We start from the raw sequence: 20,358 nt of genomic DNA on the forward strand, positions 1-20,358 counted from the left end.
AGAGTGTCGCCCTGTCTCACACCTCGCTTGATATGAATTTCTCTGGTGGTATCATGTAGTTTTACACGCATTGTGGCGTTTTGGTATAATGTTTGTACTAGCTTTGTGAGCCGGTAATCTATTCTACTGTTGTTCAGAGCAGTTATAATGCTGTCTGATTCCACAGTATCGAAGGCTTTGTGAAAGTCTACGAAGATAAGTCCCAGTGGTCTGTTATATTTTAGCGACTTTTCTATTAAGGTTTTTACTGTTTGCAGGTGATCGTTTGTTCCGAATTTTGAGCGGAAGCCAGCTTGTTCTCGGGGCTAGTAGAAATCTAACTTTTTCTCTAGTCTTGTCGTAATTATTCGGGTAAATATTTTATAGATGTGGTTCAATAGGCTGATTGGTCTATAGTTTTCTAGGTGCGCCTTGTCTCCTTTCTTGTGTAGTAAAATTGTTACTGCATTGTTCCATGTTTTTGGTATGCAACAATCTGTTAGACAAAGGTTAAACAACATTTTTATTTGGTTGAGAAGGGCACGTCCGCCCATCTTTATAGCTTCTATTACGACTCCATCTTCTCCTGGTGCTTTGTTGTTTTTCATCTTTTTCATTGCGTCCTGGATTTCGCTTAGAGATTTCGTGATCTCTGGCATGAGCTCTGAACCCTGGTTGATAATTTTGCGTGATGCGGCGGCTTCCAAGTTCTTTTGGTCTTCTGTTTGGCTTGTGTATAGTTCTTGATAGAAGTCTTCAACTATGTGTAGTAGTTCTTCTCTATTTGATGTGAGGACTCCTTCTTTGTTCTTTAGTTTGTGTATTTCGCATTTTCCATTGTTTAGTCGTCTTCTCAGGAATTTCAGACTTTTATTCTCTTCTATAGTTCGCTGGACTTTTTCATTCTTAAATTTCCTTAAATCTTTCCTTATAGCTTTTGATACTTCTTTGTTTATTTTTCGCAGTTCTTCTTCGTCAATGCTTTCTTTTCTTTTGATTTTTCTTTTAGTTTCCATTAGTTGCTTTGTTTCAATGGTTATTTTTTCGTCTTGGCGTCTTTTAGAGCAGCATTTTACTCGAGCCTCTCGAATAGCTTCTACGATATTTTTGTTTAGGGCATTTGAATTATTCATGCATTCATTTTATTGTAGGATTTTATTGATATTGCCTTGATATTCATTTAAATTCGTTGGGTCGTTCCATATTGGGTTGGCTTTCTTCTTCATCATTTAAAATCTTTTTGTTATTAAGGCTAATTTTAGTTTGGCTCTTACCATTCTATGATCGCTGCCTGTGGTAAAGCTATTAAGGACTTACCATCAAAGGTATGGAAGTACAAAAATTATCGAAATATACTCTGTAATTTTCATTACAATGTATTATTCGACAAAGTTTGACCACAACGTTGGCACTTGATCCCAAGTTGAGTTCATTTATGTCACGAAATTTTGGATCGTTTTTTAAACCTGTATAAATTTAAAAACTAGATGAAAAACCATCCGTGCCACAGAGAACATACAATTTGTATCTCCATTTATGGGGTTTCGCTCGAAGATATTGCTTCATATGGTCTCGAGTTTTTGGGGCACACAGCTGTTTGTCAACAGATAAATATTTTGAAGAGGAACTGACTGAAACTTTCTATTAAGTGCATTAACAATGAGCCGAAGTTGATGTAAACGCTCATGATTAGGATGATCTCTGGATACCATCAAATTATTGTCATTACAATGTAAATATTGGCGAATTTTGTCGAATCTTTTTTGAGGTATAACTTCTTTTATCTAGAGAAGTCCTAAACATGTATATATATATAGATGCCAACATATTATTTTATATCATTAGTAGTAAGCATCGCAGGTTTACTAGGATTAGTTTGTCTCGAATACAAATTAGATTTCGTGGTGATTTTTTCAAAAAGACTCTCATCAAAGAAATACTTAAAGAAGCTATAAGGTGTTGATAGGTTAAGAATATTTTCAGGAAGCTCGGATTTTCTCCTGAAAACTAAAAAGTCTTTTTTCGGAATTAAATTTTTCTTACATCATATTATTTTTGAATATTTTTCTTTTAATTCCTGTGCTTCCTTTTTGGTACCTCGCAATGACACAGAGATAGATGGAGGATCGTCAGTATTATTCACGGAATTAATTTCACTATCTAAATACTCACTTCTGGTTGATTCTTCTGGTTGAATTAAAACTCCATCTTCTAGTTCTACTAGCTTATGTGATACATCTAGGTCATCATTATCATCCTTTAGTTCATCCAGTTCACCATCGAACTCCTCCTCACAATTCGTCGAATTGTGGATTGCTTCCTCAAGGTTTTTTTGAGTAAGAGTAGCTTTAAATGTATTTAAATTAAAAATAACTGCTTTGAAATCGAGACTTGTCATATCTGTTACACTGCGCAGTGTAGGGTTCAAGCTAATTTTGCAACATTTAAGTAACAAATTAACAAAAATAACTTTTCAAATTCTCATTTTAAAGGATTTTCTATGATTTTTTAGTTAAATTGTGTCATTTTTCCATATAATTTACCGGTCTTTACTTACAGTATTTAAAATCAATTAGCGATCTAACATTGTTAATATAATGTTTGTGAGCAAAAAATGACATTTAATCTTTTGCATATTTTATTTATTACATATTCTTATCACCAAATTTATCAAAATCTCAGATATCTATATCAGAGAGAGTTACGAAAAATGCTTTTTATTTGCCAATTTCTCTTGTCTATTAGCCGATACTGATGACCCACATCAGTTGTACTCCATGTATTCGGAGGTCACGATAATAACATAACGTTGGTGTACCAACTATTCCGTCTTCTTTCCTTGTCTGAGAATGTGAGGGGAGCTTTTAGCAAATCTATGCCTTCATACAACTTCCAATAAATTTGCATTTCTTCGACCTGCGTCATACAAAAAACGTCAGCTGTCGTTGATCTTCATCTCCTAAATACACCATATTATTTGCTTTAAATCTCCATTCTTGTTTTGATTAATTCTCAGTGTGTTTCTTTAATTTGAGCATTCAATTTTTTTATACTTGTTTTGTGTCTAATTTTTTGGTGCTTTCATATCTATTTTTTATTTTACATTTTTGGTACTTTTAGTTACATTTTTGTATCTTTTTAATGATTTTTTAGTTCTGTATGTGATAAACAATTTATTTTTTATATATTTGGTCGTTTTTGTAACTAGCTGGAAAGTAGAGAAAATAATTTTATGCACTTTTAAAATTTTCTAAGGTATTCTAAGGTATATTCAAATTTAAATGAATATTAGAGCGAGAAAATAACAATTATTTTTAGAGGATGATGTAGAAGAAGTGGACGATGATGAGGCAGAAGTTGTAACAAAAGAGACGGCAAGACCTAGGCGATTGTCCGAGGTCACCATTGTTAAGAAAATACGCCCTATTCCGAAAGGCAGTGCCTTCTTTATATTTTCACATAAGAACAGGTAGGCCCCTTGGAACAGAACATAGCTGCTGAAGTCGACTTTTATAATGCTTCTTATTTTATAGATAAGAAACTCAAATTTTATGGTATAAACGTAATTCAGGATTAAAGGCCCCGCTACTTGTAATTTTTGATAAATAATAAAATAAAATACACATTCTATCCCAGAGGAGACCTGTATAGAGTTGTTTGTAGTGAAACATACCTTAGATTGTTGTAAAAATATCTCAGAAAGGTTGTTAAGAACTATAATTTGATTATCCTACTAAAAAGTGGTCCAGTTCTAAACAGTTCAGGAAAAATTTTGGATAAAAGGAACAGCATTGCAAACACCTACTTTTTAACATTTTATCCTGATTATATCAGAAGGTATCATATCTGCGACAAAACTAGATATAAGTAAAATTGTTCGCAATTAAATTTCCTATCAAAAGCTGCTTGCATAATTTAATAAAAAAGTTCTAGTATGTAGAAATGAAAAAAATAATCGTACAATCAACGATAAATAAATAAAAAAATATTAACTTTTTAGCCCCTTAAAAAAAATTCCCAAGCTCACCTAATCAACTGACTTTAATTTTTCAAAGGGAGTTTAAAAGTATATTTATGTGTAAAAAATATGCGACTAATATAACAAATAATTTTCTACGCAGCAAAGTTTTGAAGATTCTCAAATTTTGTGGATTGCAAAATTATTATACAAAAACAAATTTTAAAATGTGTTCTTATTTCTCAAACAAAAATTTCCAAAAAGTTTGTTTACGACATTTTTTTGTGAATCTTCATGTCTACACACTGGAAAAAAACTTTTTACTATTTGCAAAGTCCATTTTAAAAAAGAAATTTATTTAGGAACAACTTGACCTTCATTCATTTTTATCCTACATATGATACCTTACTTTAAGAGATATTCAAGGCAGAAGTTAAAAAATAAAGGTGTGGAACGTCCATTTTTCGTTCTAAATTTCTTTCTAAAACTTTTAAGCTGTAAAATATTTAAATTTTAGTAATAAACAATCTTCCGTAGACATTTTTGCAACATTCTAAGGTTTGACTTAGTCTCACTGCATCCAACTTACGCTATTTGTGTACAGAGCTCGACTGGACTATTGTGATAATGGATCTTGTAAATGCAGAATTGCCCACTGTACCTATTTAAAAGAAAACATATCTGGCTTTGTGGTTTCAGTAGTTCAGTTGGTGGATTTATTTCAGTGTATAAATTTATCTTGTTAATAACATTTATTTATAGTTAAATTACTAAAATAGTTAATAATTCCTTTATATTGGTATTATTTAATTTTACCGTTGTTTTAATACTGTCATACCACCCATTCACTAGTAAAATTTGACGATATATCAAAGTTGATCCTGTAATTGAGAGCTTTTATTTGAGACATACCTTGAGAATGACGTTTAGGTTTATTTTAAACTATGCAAAGTTGGTCAGGCGACCCCTCTCGATTTAGCTTAAATTTTACATGCTTATTTTATACTATAAATATGATAATTTACCAAATTTCAACTTTCTAGGTCCCAAATGGCGGTCTATATGGGTAATTCAAATTTTTTCAAGAAATTTTTTTTTCCTGTTTTAACACTTTTTTTGTAGCGAGCTCTAGATGCTCAAAAAAATATCCAAATATACACTTTCAGTGTAAAACTTTTCGCTAAATGATCTTAGTGTTACAATTAGCCTAAGTGTGAAGAAACATTTGGAAAACCCTCTTTTTCTCAAAAAAAAATCATATCAAACAAACAAAATTTTTTTCTTTCAAAATTTAGAAAAGTTGTTAAAAGGTATATACTTTAAAGTAAAAATAAGCACAGCTCATATAGTAGATGATGAAATGGTATTACATTCACGTGAATGGCCAAATTCCCAATTTTTCAGAAATTGTACTTCTTTTTTGATAGTTTTCTGCAAATTCTCATTATTTTCTTCATACTTAATTAGTGTATTTTATTATTTCGGCTAATGTCTTGCGGCGCTGAAAAAAATCATTGTATTTCAATAGTCACAATTGTAATTTATTAGTTGTACATTATTACACCTGCAAAATAATAATTTTTTCCACATAATTCTTGAGTATAAATTAAAATTTCAGAGAAAAGATTAAATAAATATAGAGTTTTAGTAATTTATTTAGAATTCATATTATTTAGAAATTTCTAATACTTAATAATAAATTCAGATTTAGTAAATTGTAAGAAAATATTAAGATAAATAAAATTAATTAATTAATTTTATTTTAGAATTTTTGACTTTTTTCCAGGACGCATAATTCTTGCGTAAAAATTACAATTTAAGAGAAAATGTTAAATAAATATAGAGTTTTAGTAATTTATTTTGTAATATTTTATATTATATAAGTGTACCTAATAAGTTACAAATAATAAATAATTACAATTGTGAAAATTGCAAGACATTGATTTTTTTACATAAAATACACTATTTTATGTAAAATTTTATAGGGAATCCAAATATATATTCAGGATGGAATTTGGGTTAAGAAAATAATGAGAAATTGCAGAAAACTGTCAAAAAAAAACGTAAAAAAAATAAAAAACGGGCCATTCAAGTGAATGTAAGACCATTTCATCCTCCAATGAAATAGTCGGAAAAATGCTCGGAAAATTTGGGAATTTGGTCATTCATGTAAATGTAATACCATTTCATCATCTGATATATGAGCTGTGCTTATTTTGACTTAAAAGTATATACCTTTTAACAACTTTTCTTAAATTTTTAAAGAAAAAAGATATATTTTTAAGATATGATTTTTTTAAGAAACGGAGGTTTTTCAAATTTTACGAATTTTCACTTCATAGTTAGGCTAATTTTAACATCGGGCTAATTTTTTGAAAAAAATTAACTTTTGGAGATTTTGAATACCACCATTTTGGGCCTAGGAGGTTAAAATTTAGCAAATCATCATATATCATAGTGTAGAATACGCCTGTGCGAGTGAAATTTAAGCCAAATTGAGAGGAGTTGCCTGACCAATTTTGCATAGTTGACGTGGAATAACGCGGCAAAATCGTCCTTGTAATTTTCCAGGAAAGTCGTAATAATTTTAACCTGGAAAATTTTATTTATAAATGTGTTTTGTAAAACAATTCAAATATACCAAAATATTCTGAAAAAGAACAGTAATTGATGTTAAAGTTGTTGAAATATTTTGATAGATACCGAAAAAAGCTTTACTCATACTCATGTAGTGAGTTTTGTTGACTTTTTCTGCTTTCATCCTTCTCTTCCCTTCTTCTACTACGGCACTACAGCCCAAAATGAGCCTTGGCCTCCTTTATTTTTTGCCTCCACCCTTGTCTGTCTGTGGCTGCTCTTCTCCATACACGGACTCCTAAAAGTGCTTGTGCGTCGCTGCTTACTGTGTCTTTCCAGCGCTTTCTTGGCTTTCCAACTGGTCTCTTTCCCTGCATTCTGGCGTTCAGTGCTCGTTTTGGTAGCCTATCCTCTCCCATTCGTATCACATGTCCCTTATCCTTTTCATTTTTCTATTTTTTTATTACAACTCTTTTGTCTTTCAACACATTATTATTTCGACTAAGCATTTAAGAGATTTCGATTTTTTTATAAAAAATTTATGCTCCTGTCTGAATTCTCTTGTAGAAATTTAACTCGTAAGATTCATCTATCAATGCATACCTTTCATTTTAATTTTTAATTTTGAAAGATGGCTTGGGATAATAAACAAAATAACAATTGTATTAATGTCAAATGATTGGTAACTTAAAAGGTATTGTTGGGACGAAAATATTGGGAAAACTAAACCAATTTAAAAAAATGAATGGTTTGACAAGGAGGGCCAAGAAGGAACACATAAAAAAATACAGTATATGTAAAGATAAATCAACCAGAATGCACAAAAAGAGCAAAGCAGGAATACTGGACCCTAAGAACAAGAAAAAGGATTACACAGAAGAAAAAAAGACAATTTGGGGAAAAGCAGTTAGAAAGCATATAAGAGCTAAGAAATCAAAACGAAATATAGAAAGTTCTAGAGAAATCTAAACAAAATAAGCAAAGAGTTTAATCCAAGAATAGGGAGCTGTAAGGACTGAGAGGGAAATATCCCAAATGATACGGCCTCATTTTTGAATAGATAGGTTGACTTTTCCGATGCAAAATGGACATCGTGTAATATCCTAGCAGACCAAAAAACCACTTAGAAATCACAAAAATTCAATTGCAAAACGAAAGACCACTTAACAATGAAGAGGTTTTTCAAAGCATTAAAAAACTTAAAAATAATGAATGACCAGGAACTGATCAAATTTGAAGTGAGCTAGCCCTACAAGAATAGTGACGACAACCTGCTTCGGACACTGTATAAACTTTTACTTCTTTTCTGACAAAATGACCTGTGAATGGTCTCAAGGCGTGATATGTCCGTTACATAAAAACATATGCTCCAGTGTGATGACTACAGAGGTATAACCCTGTTAACAACTGCTTACAAAATACTAGCACATATTCTCTACGAAAGACTACTAGTTTACACAGTGGGCATAATTGGAAAATACCAGGCCTGATTCACTGAAAACATGAAAATTTAACATTAAAACTTATCTATTCGTTGACTTCGAGGCCGCATACGACATTGTCAAGAGAATAGTACTATACTAATCAATGTGTGAGTTTAGTATACCAGAAAAACTAGAATGACAATGTCTAACTCAAAAGCCAGTGTTAGGATACAAAGAGAGAATTCTAGAACTAAGATAAAGGATGGACTCAGACAGAGAGACGCTCTGACTTGCCTCGTATTTATTATTGCCTTGGAAAAGTCATTACACGACTCATTCAAATGGCACGGCACACAGAGGAACCGCACTTTTATTATTATTTATTATTATGTCGACAAAAAAGCATCATGAACTAAACCAATATTGAGGATGGTTGGCTTCGTTCACTGACAGTTTCTGAAATGTATAGTCCACCAAGACACCCAATAACTAGCGAGTAATATGAGCAGTTTTTTACTACACTTTGCAACATTTATTGCGGTTGGTGATTGTAAGGCTAGGTATACAGAATTAGGCTCTAAATTTATAATAGATAGAAAACTAATAAAAACAACAGAAAACAGAAGTCTACATTTCATTTTAACAGGTTAATCCACCTATTGGCGTACCAACAGAACTAAAATTCCCGATGTTGACTTTGTAATTTACAAGGGAATTTTTAAAAATTGCGTGTTGGTAAACTCTTGTCTTGAATTGTCTACTGACCATTATTCAATTCTAATTACAATCAGCGCTGACATAATACATATAGAACCGAACCAGCGCCAAGCTTAGTCAACAAATACTCTAATTGGAATGATTTTAGTTAATATCTGGATACCTTGTTGGATCTCTATATTCCTCTAAAAACCAATGTTGATATAGAGAACATGCTGGAACATTGTATAAGATCGATACAGAAAGCGATAGGGCACACAACTAAGCCAAGTATCAACTAGCACACCTCAAGAATTGCCTCCGATAATTAAACAAAAAATATCCGAAAAACGAAAAATAAAGAAAATCTGGCAAAGAACTCGTATTCCTGCAAAAAAAACTAAATTAAATTAAGTTCCCCTACAACTCAACACTTTACTAAATGCTAATCTTAGGAACTTAATAGCTTTAGAAACTACTGACTATGATTTATGGAGAGCTGTTAAAAAATTAAAACGGCCTTGATTTAGAAACGCTTCTATGCATACTCCAGATAGTCGCTGGGTAAAAAGTAATAAGGACAAAGCCAATGTTTTTGCAGAGACGAAAAGTCTTCCAACCATATCGCGCTGAAAATAACTTGACATTGAAGATAAAGTAAAAAACTTTCTGCATACCCCATATCAATAGAACGTCCTATTCAAAATTTTACTGTTAACCAGGCCATAAATTCCATACATCTGTTGAATTCAAAAAAAATCTGCAGAATACGACTTAATTAGTGCTAAAATTCTGAAAGAATTTTCTTATAAGGGACTGAAGTATTTGACACAAATATACAATGCCGTTTTAAGGACGGGGTGCTTTCCGATTTTGTGGAAGGTAGCACAAATTATACTAATTCCTAAGCCAGGAAAATCTACTGGCAAACAACATTCTACAGACCCATTAGCCTACCCCTGCTATGGCAAAGTTACTAGAAAAATTACTTGTATTGAAAATAGAACCAATTCTGAAAGCAAATCAAATTATTTCTAACCATCAATTTGGATTTAGGGCGAAACATGAGTCCATCGAACCGGTAAACCGAGTTATAAACAATATATAAATCCATTGAAGATAAAGAATACTGCCTTTCTGCAATGGATTATTATACAAAACAGAAAAAGCTTTTCCTTATCTTCAAATCCTACCTTCAATATAGACACTTTCAAGAAAGGTATCAAGACAAAACTACAACTACACCCAATAAGGTCTGGCATACCTCAGGGTAGTGTACTTGGTGTGACACTCTAGCTAATCTTCCCACTAGCAAAAATATAACCATTGCAACATATGGAATTATGGAATCTTAATCCTGTCATTGCTTCTCAAATCTTACATACTGACTTGGATGTTATTTCTACTTGGCTAAAAATCTAGAGAATTAATGCAAATGAAATTAAATCTATCCATGTCATCTACACCCTAGAAAGAGGTGTCTGTCCAACTGGCAATAAATGATCAGTTCTTGCAACAAAAAGAAGATGCAAAATATTTGAGAATCCATCTAGACCGACGATTAACTTAAAGGACATATGTTTGTTAAGAGAAAGCAACTGTGCTTAAAATTCAGCAAATTGTAGCAAATGTTAGGTCGTAAATCACAGTTAACAATTACCAACAAATTTCTAATTTAGAAAGCCGCCCTAACACCGATATAGATCTACGGAATTTAATCGTGGGGACAGATTCCCACTCAAATATCGAAATACTACAAAGATTCCAGTCCAAAGTATTTAGGGTTATCGAAAAGCCTCCATGATACGTAACGAACAGTGTTATTGCTCGAGATTTTAAAATGAAATCTGTCAATCAAGAAATATCCTACTTCTTCCAGGAGTATGACGAACGCCTAGAAGATCACCCCAACGCACTGGCTCAACACCTAATGAGACGTATCGTCCAGCGAAGGTTAAGAAGGCAACTTTCATGTGATTTGCCTGTCAGATTTTCGAACCTTAGTACTTTTCTATAGTGTAGTGTTGTGTAGTACCTAAGTTTCCCAAGTCCAATATTAGATAGACAGTTTTCCTAAATGTTTTGTTACTATCATTTAAAGAAGCCTATTGTAAAATTTACAGTGACACAATGTTGTTACAATAACATTTACAGTTGTTATCCTTCACAATCAGAAATGAATTTGTTCTGCATTGATGCATGAAAAGTACAAAGCGATTTTTCTCGAAAATTGTGAATCATAGGGATTTCAGATAAGAGCATGATTTTTTTATAAAAAAATCTGTTAAATGTTATGTCAAGACGATAAAATTTTGAAAGACAAAAAAGTTAGGAATGAAAATTTCCAATGCTCCTCTTCAACGAGCCGCTTGTGACTGCAATTAAAAAACGTATTTACGCAAAATGATTAGACACAGCCCACTTATTAAAAATACAAAATACTGTCACTCAAAAGACAATCGTTTAGAAGATATTTCAATAAAATACCAGTTTAATTTCATAAAAAGTGCACATTTGGCTAATAAAATATTGGCACCTGTCAGATATGTCTCAAATTGCACGCAATAATTATCGACATGTCTAAAACACAACTTTACGACTAAAATAAGGCTCTAAGAAGAACCATTATCTACTTTTAGGTAGTATCTTTTATAAAGGCTGTATTTTGGTAACGAAAATACAGTTAAACTGTATTTAAAAAAATTGTCGAGATATTTTTAGAAATATTTATTGAGTACCTACCTAAATTTATTAGTTATAGAGTTATAATGTCAGTTTTTTTTATTTCCATAAAATAAAGTAGGAACAGTGGACATTTTCTTGCGAATTAATATAGTTTATGGCTTATTTTCACATAAACTAATTTGTGCAAAACCCTATTTACGATAATTTATACCTATAAAAATAGATATTTTGTAAAATAAGAGCTAAAATTTAAATAAAGTCTTTTGTGCACATTTATGTATTGATAGAAGTTTTTAAACTACACCAATGATGCAAGATGGACTTAAGTAGTTCATTATGTGATGATACGCGGAAACTTCGGGCAGCTATGTTGATGATACTATAAATAGTAATAAGTCCGTATGTGTGTGTGCGTTACAGATGGAGATGATGTTGAGGCAGGCGACGAGGTTGAAGAAAGACCGCGCCGAATGTCTGAAATAAAACAAAACACGACGGTGCCAATACCGCCAGCGTCATCTTTCTTCATTTTTTCTCCTACGAACAGGTGAAATGTGGTAGACAGTAGTGCCCGAGTATATTTTAAGCAGGGTTCCCACCTGGCTGGTTCTCATATTTAACTACCTTATAAGAAATATCTTTAATTTACCATTTGCAGTAGATCACAAAATCTAAGATCGAGACATATTATCTAATAGGCCAATCAATTTAGTAAAAATAAACCTTTTTTCGTCACAACTGTTTAGACGGGTTGGACAGTTGAAACCTATAGTATGAGATATTACAAAAAGACTCTCATCTAGCGTTTCATCAATTTTTTAGTGGAACTATTTTTAAGTAAACAAAACATCTAACGCTTATTTTGCTCATAATTTATAAATTTACCTATTTAGAGATTTAATGTTAACAGACAACTTTTTCAGAAAAAAAAAGGTACACAAAATAAGATACGCTAAATTCAAATCGGTTAATAAACAAAAAAGTTATTGCAAAATAAATAACAAAATCGCTGTTTTTGAATATTGTTAACAACTTTTTTAAAATTTATTAAAATTTTTTTAAATGTACTTGAACTTGAGGTTCATATTGCGTTTGAATTTTGTGCAAAATATGAGCCAGATCGGTTGAATAGTTTTTGCGAAATTTAATTTTTTTATTATAAGTTTTTGTGAAAAATGACCTAATTTCTAAGGCTGGTCCAGATAATTTGACTGAATGGATCTGAATAATCCGGGGATTATTTTCTTCTTTAAGACGTGTACTAATAACCTATGGAAAAAAGGTTAAAAAATGATCTAATAATAAATACTAGAAAAGGGTACTTTCCATTCCAACTAGAGTAAAAGGAGTGAAGGTAACCGACCGAAGTGCTAGCCGCGCTCTTCAAAAAATCCAACACGGTTTCAAAATAGAGCGCTCGGACAAAAAGACATATTTAGGTTTATACTGGACCAAATTTGCTAATTATTTTTTTAAACTGGGGTACAATGTTAAAATAATAACATTTATCGTATTAAAGTAGTCTTTTAATATTAAAAAAATTATTTTTAGAACAAGAAATCGTATAGTGTGTTCTTCGTAAAGTTGAGTTTCCTGTTGAGGTGGACTAGGTATTTGACTGAGTCTTCTGATTGGTTCCTGTTTCCTCCCATTGTGAGTTCGACTACTGGTGGATTTTCCCCTGAGTAAACATGATGGATTGTGTCTTTTGGGTGTTGATCTTGATTTTTCATTTTTCCGTGAATTAGGTGATTTTTTATGTTTTGGACTATTCTTCTGTCGTCTATTTCTATTGCTTAGATTGCCGTATCATCTGCGTAGAAGGCTGTACTTGTTTTTGCATCTGTTGGTAAATCTGAAACAAAAATATTTGTTTGTGGTCGGAGCTGCATTTGTAGTGAGTTCTTACATTTTCTATGATAACATCTTTGGTGATGAATAAGTCCAACGTTGAGTTGTTGTGTCTTGGATTAGTGTTGATCCTTGTTGGTTCGTCTGGTGCGAATAACATCTTGTCTCTGTCTTCACATTATCTCAGTAGATTTATTCCATCTCTTGTGATTTCGTATCTGCTGAGTTCACCATGGCATCTATTTCTTCTAGAGCTAGATCGTTTCCTTCTCTCCTGTAAATAGAAAAAGTGTTAGTTATACGTATTTTAATACTCACAGTTTCAGAATGTTGTTAATACCACCTGGTTCCATTCGATGTTATTTTTGACGTATACGGCTACTCCTCTTTGATTTGGATTATCTCTTCTGCCATATCTGTCGTAGTTTGTGATCCTTGGTAGTTAAGTGTTCGTCATGTAGAGTGCTTCCGAGATGCAGATGATGTCCAGATTTTGCCTTATTACCATCTTCCTAAGTTCGTGTATTCTTAGTCTTATCGAGGCTATGTTGAGTTGAAGTATCTTCAGATGTCTAAATGGCATTGTAGAGTTCTTCGTATTTTAGGAAAATCATTGCATGTTCTGGAAATGACTTAGCTCTGAGTAGATCTTCTTTCATGTCTTGAAGAAGTGACATCATCTTGTCCACATTTACTATCTTGTTGATTTTTGCCCATGCTCCCTGGATGTTCTCGCACTTCAGTCGGTTACTCTCACTCCTTTTACTCTAGTCGGAACGCAAAGTACTCTTTATTTACAATATTCCTGTTAAAACAATTTTTAATAATCTTTTTTGCTAAAAATTTTGTTAAAAACTTTGACTTTTCTTATAAAAGATTGGTTAATTTCAGCCTTTACTGTTGTTAATTAACGTAACAGCGATTATTTGCTCTTAAGGATAATAGAACTTTTTTTTTTGTTTTAAAAGTTTTGTTTTTTAATCAGATTTCCAAGAATTTTTTAACCATTTAATTTGAAATAAATTCTACGAAGTTATTGTAAATATTTATAAGCTTAAAACGTACTGTTTATTCTTAAATCATTTTGTGTACATAATCATATTTTTTTAACCTTTTTTTCATGTTATTAATATACGTCTTACAGAAGAAAGTGATCCCCGGATTATTGAGATGCATTCAGTCAAATTATCTGGACCAGCCTTAGAAATTAGCTCATTTTTAAAAAAATCTTATAATCAAATTAAATTTCACCAAAGCTATTCAATCGATCTAGCCCATCTTTTGCACACAAATCAAACACGATAAGACCCTCAAGTTTAGGTATATTTAATCAAATTTTAATTAATAATAAAAAAAGTTATTAACTAAAATAATAACTTAAAATATTTAAAAACAGCGATTTTGTTGTTTATTTTGCAATAACTTTTTTTGTTTATTATCCGATATTAATTTAGCATATCTCATTTTGTGTATCTTTTTTTCTGAAAAGTTCAAATCAAATCTCTAAATAGACAATTTTTTAAGCTATGAGCAAAATAATGAATTAGACATTTTGATTGTGTATATAAAAATAGTTCCACTAAAAAATTGATGAATCCCTAGATCAGAGTGTTTTTATAATATCTCATACTACACATTTCAATTGTCAAACCCGTCTATACGCTTGTGTCGAGTAAAACACTAACTTTCGCCTATAATGCTTAGACACTATTATTAACATTTATATCCTTGTGATACAGAAGTTTTTTTGCTTCTTATTCGAAACAAAAACGCGTCGACAAACAAAGAACAAAGATATATTTTCGTATTACAAAATAAAACTAAATTAAATGGAAACTAAAAAAAAAGAAAATGTCAGCAAAATGTCTATACAAGTAAAAACATAATGACACTCAGTAAAAACAAAATTAAAGTCGCCAAAATTAAAAAGAAAACTACACGAGGCCAGTAATAAAATGACGTAAATGAATCTTCAAAATATCAACGACCTCAGAGAAGAAAAAGCTCGGAAATTAATTATACCATCAGAAAACATACTACAGTTCCTATACTCAAAAAGAGAGGCCCAGTGGAATGCGACAACTACTTAGTCATCTATTTCCTATTGTATATTCTCAATATATGTAAGGTGCATTCCTGAGACGACTTTATTGGATTATAGTTCATTTAATTACATGAAATCTTCATTCCCTTGTATTAGTCCAGGTAGTACAGCCGGCCACGCTAAAAAAAATATTCTCTTTTTTTCGAATCTTGCTTTAAATAGTCCCCTCAGAACAAGTTTACATGTTGCCATGAGCAAATCATGGTCATAAATTGACCTTGAAATTTTTTGAAATTTCAATTTCAATTATTTTAAACAATTTCGAAAAATCTAAAAATGTTTTTTGTTTCAACCAAAGTTTTTTAAGTATTTTGGACCATTCTAAACAAAAAAGTACTCAAACTCAACAGTTTTCTCTAAAATCGATAGTTTTCAGGTCATAGGCGATTTTAGGTCCGAAACGATGTAAAAATGGCTGTTTTCTATGTTTACAAGCAGTAGTAAAACTCGTTTTTTTTTAGTTTGTTAAACTTTTAAAATGAATTTTAAACGTTTCTTTACAAAATCCTGAAGAGTTCTTGTCGATATCTTTATTGTAACGCATTATTTTTTAATTGTTAATTTGCCGCGCGCGTCGGGTTTCGTGACCTCTACACTAAGTATGTACTGCTAGTCTAGGCGGGATCTGTTTTCGATCGGACATTTTCCATAGGAAGCTATTTTTTTGCTGGAATCCCTTCAGGATGTGCCCAATATCGATAATCACGATATGCGCCAGTCGCAAACCCTGTGCTAAATTTTTTATTTAACAAAATCTGAAAACAATTGAAAATTTCTCATTTTTTTGCTCCTATTTTCGTTTATAATTCGGAAAATATTGATCCTAGAGAAAAAATTATAACAAGTTAAAAGTTTTGTTATTCAATTCTACACCATATTTCGTTAGCTAGAAATTGAAAATTTAATGTTTATTGTTGAAAAATAGCAATAATTGAAAAAAAAAGTACAAAAAAATGAAGTTAATCCTTTAAATGTTTTCGACTTTCTAAACTTGACCTACACGCTCCATATTCCGCCTATAAAAACCTTTTAATATGTTTACAACGTGTGCTAAATTTTGTTAAGATCGGTCGGATAGGTTTTGCATAATAATTTTGCAACCCAGCCTACTGGAAAAAAATCGCAAATTTTCTAATTTATAGTAGGCCCTAAATAAAGCCCTCAGTTAGTTGCAAATTTTTTTACACATAAAAGAAGGCTCAAACTTTCAAACGCTTTTTGTAAAATTCAAATTGGTTCACTAGGAGAGCTTAGAAAATTTTTTAAAGTTTTAAACATTTTTTAAATATATTAGGCTTATAAACAAATTGAATAACTTTACGAGCTTTAAACATATCAATTTCAAAATTTATACACTTAAAGAACATTAAAAGACGCTTCTTTAACCTTTTTACAAAAAAAAAGATACATTCGGCTTACTGGTTGCCGAGATATTGAAGGTCATAGTTGGCATACATTTGTAACCATTAGTGATAGAGGGCTCGTTTTTAAACAAATACCCTCGTCTTGTGAAGTACTTTTTATATGAAAATTTTTACGTAGTGCTTTTTATGGCAACATCAATAAAAAAGACAAATAAAAAACCGTTTTCGCGTAAAATGTCGCTCGGGATGCATGAGAGGTGGTGGTGGGGGACATTCACTCAAAATGTGAATCGGCTAGTTCAAAACCATAGCGCGCGCTAAAAATTGCATTATCTCGGCTTCTTGTTAACCAATTTTGCTCTTTTTTTTTGAATCGATGTCTCGGACGACAAGGTTTTCAAATATCATATTTTTAAATACCATTTTTAATTGCAAAATTGGGAAATTTGCAATAAACAATTGTATGTTAAACAAGTAATTGCATTTTTTCTTCATGCTTTTTTTTGGGCTTGCAATTTATACATTGAAGTAAATTGTTACTTTTAGTAAACAAGTATGTATTTTTAAATTGTTAATAAATAATTTAAATTGTTAAAACAAAGGCGAACGAAAAAAATTTTTTTTTCATAAATAAACTTTATTTTGACTCAATCTTCAATAATCTTTTTAAAGTCTTTTTCTTTTTTTGGAAGGACAAGGATCTTCAGGTCTGACCTTGACCTTCAATATCTCGGCAACCAGTAAGCCGAATGTATCGTTTTTAAAGAAGCGTCTTTTAATGTTCTTTAAGTGTATAAATTTTGAAATCGATATGTTTAAAGCTCGTAAAGTTATTCAATTTGTTTATAAGCCTAAAAAATGTTTAAAACTTTAAAAAAATTTCTAGGCTCTCCTAGTAAACCGATTTGAATTTTACAAAAAGCGTTTGAAAGTTTGAGCCTTCCTTTATATGTAAAAAAATTTCCAACTATCTGAGAGCCTTATTTAGGGCCTACTATAAATTTGAAAAGTTTCGATTTTTTTCCAGCAGGCTAGATTGAAAAATTATTATGCAAAACCTATCCGACCGATCTTAACAAAATTTAGCACACGTTTTAAACAAGTTAAATAGTTTTTCTAGGCGGAATATGGAGCTTGTAAGTCAAGTTTAAAAAGTCGAAAACATTTAAAGGATTAACTTCATTTTTTTGTACTTTTTTTCCAATTATTGCTATTTTTTCAACAATAAACATTAAATTTTTAATTTCTAGCTAACGAAATATTGTGTAAAATTGAATACCGAAACTTTTAACTTCTTATAATTTTTTCTCTAGGATCAATATTTTCCGAATTATAAACGAAAATAGGAGCAAAAAAATGAGAAATGTTCAATTTTTTTCAAATTTTGTTAAATAAAAAATTTAGCACAGGGTTTGCGACTGGCGCATATCGTGATTATCGATATTGGGTACATCCTGAAGGGATTTCAGCAAAAAATAGCTTCCTATGGAAAATGTCCATTATGGTCTGAATTTCTACAGATCCCGCCTAGTCTATGCAGCACTTCGCATGCACTCGGCATCCAAAAATATATTTTTTAGTCTCTAAAGACCATAGAAAAATAACTTCATTAGTCACATTTTTGGTTTTGTTCAGGAGAACATTTTTAAAGTTTAAAACTCTGTGATTATGTTAAAATACATCTTACAATTAATCAGTAATAAAAAGATAAAAATTTGCTATATTTGTTAAATTTATATCGCATATTAATGGTATTAATTGTCACAAGTTTTCTCACTGTAAAGAAGAACTTATAACGTTATTTCCTTAAAAAACATTAGCTGCCTATTTTTTGAAAAAAATAAAACAGAAATATAGCAAATATATTTTTAATCCAAAACGTATCAAACGACACATTGTCATAAAAATACATTTTAGAATATATTCCAGTTTTCCATGTCGCATGCCATTTTGCCAACTACTAAAATTACCTGGATTTATCAACGTTTTCTTCTGTTTGGAATGGACATGTCAAGTTCTCTTCCTCTACAGGATTTTTTCAAACATTTATATCTTTTGACTTATTAAGTTATTACTCTGTATTGTGTTACTCTAGAATCTATGGAATTAAAGATACAATATGGTATTAAAACCGAAAAATGTCAAAAATTGGACTTATCAAGTTGATATATTATCTTTTCTTTTTGGTTTTAAACGTTCTAAACCTTTGGCATTCCTTTTCTCAGGTATCTGTAGCTTCATCCGTGGATGTGTTATTTGATGCTATGAAAACTCAGTGTTCTAACATTATTGCCACAAATTGGTCGCATTTCTTCTGCAGTAGTCCTTTCCCAACTTAATGTTCTCATATTGTAACTTGGCTGCACCTTACTGATGATGACTCAATAGTCACAAATACGTTTTTAAAGTCTCCTTACGCCATTTTCACTATTTTGTTCTTTTAATTGTTGCAAGATAATTATGCCGATACATTTCACCTTAGTTTTATTATTTTCTCCCATTAATTTTCTTTTATATATATATATATATATATATATATATATATATATATATATATATATATATATATATATATATATAATTAATATTACGTGTAATAAAATTAGCTAGTAATTGCGGAATATTAAATTTAGGTAAACCTAAATTCAATAATTATCGTTTTTAATTTTATATTTTAATTGTCAAAAAACTGTCAAAGTGTTTAGACGCATTTCAAAGTTTCTCTTAAAAATTTAAATATTTAAACTATTATTTCTTTAGTTCTGAACGTGTAAATAGTGAATAATATTAAAATCAAAATCCTGTTCAAAGTTAAATGTGACAGTGTACTGAAAATCGTAGAATTCTGTGAGTACAAAACTGCATTATTAATAACCTTAAAATCAGAAGTTTAAAAGGCAAAATATTTTATCGATTTCAATTCAACTTATCGATTATTGACAACAACTTTTTGCTGGTTCTTGCTACTAACAAGTAATTAGGCTAGGCTGCTGTTTAATTTTATTAAGTGGCCAAGTCCGGCTTTAGATCCTCTGTGCCAATGTACGTAAATTCTCAGCGGGAAGATGGATGAACCGGAATCAGCTGCTACCTCACGAAATATACCCACTACGTCACATATATCTTACTCCAATGCATTAAATAGTTTCAAATATCCTTCAAAAGACCAAGGTATTATACTTTCAACCATACAAGGAATAAAAGTTTTCGAATATATAAAAGCTGTTGGATCAATAGTACAGCCCAAAAATGTTGTTTGGGCATCCAAAATATCAAACAACCGCATCTGCATCTACCTCTCCTCTAAATATGTAGTTGATCAATTTCTTAGCTCCCACAAATATATAAATATTGATGGTAACCAGATTGAAGTAAGAAGACTTATAACCCCCGCCCAGAGACTCATCATATCTAATGTATGTCCTACTATACCTAATAGCTTAATTGAAGAGCACTTAAAAACTATGGGTATAAAATCCGCCTCCAATATGACGTTTCTACGAGTAGGCATGCAAGACTCAGAATACAGCCACGTACTCAGCTTTAGGAGGCAAATGTTCATAAGTCCTTTAGAAAATGCATCAATTCCTGACTCATTTCTAATCTCATTCGACAATACATCATATCGACTATACATTTCCATAGATGGTTTAAACTGCTCCAGATGCAAGATTGTCGGACATCAAGATTCTGACTGTCCTTCTTTATCATCATCAAGCA

The 20,358-nt window shown here is 31.2% G+C and overlaps 1 protein-coding gene across 12 annotated transcripts in view; it reads left to right on the plus strand.

The window, feature by feature from the left end:
- Ca-alpha1D (Ca[2+]-channel protein alpha[[1]] subunit D) overlaps window positions 1–20,358 on the plus strand; it is a 960,824-nt gene that overhangs the window by 772,202 nt on the left and 168,264 nt on the right. For 11 of the 12 annotated variants that reach the window (XM_072546534.1, XM_072546531.1, XM_072546539.1 and 8 more), the window contains exon 16: window positions 3,298–3,448. In XM_072546534.1, the coding sequence (XP_072402635.1) occupies window positions 3,298–3,448 (151 nt within the window). Of the gene's footprint in view, window positions 1–3,297; window positions 3,449–11,739; window positions 11,867–20,358 lie in introns of all 12 variants that reach the window. The other variant, XM_072546529.1, reaches the window with a different exon arrangement.

This window comes from Diabrotica undecimpunctata, chromosome 10, assembly GCF_040954645.1.
Source record: "Diabrotica undecimpunctata isolate CICGRU chromosome 10, icDiaUnde3, whole genome shotgun sequence".
Taxonomy (NCBI): Eukaryota; Metazoa; Arthropoda; class Insecta; order Coleoptera; family Chrysomelidae; genus Diabrotica; species Diabrotica undecimpunctata.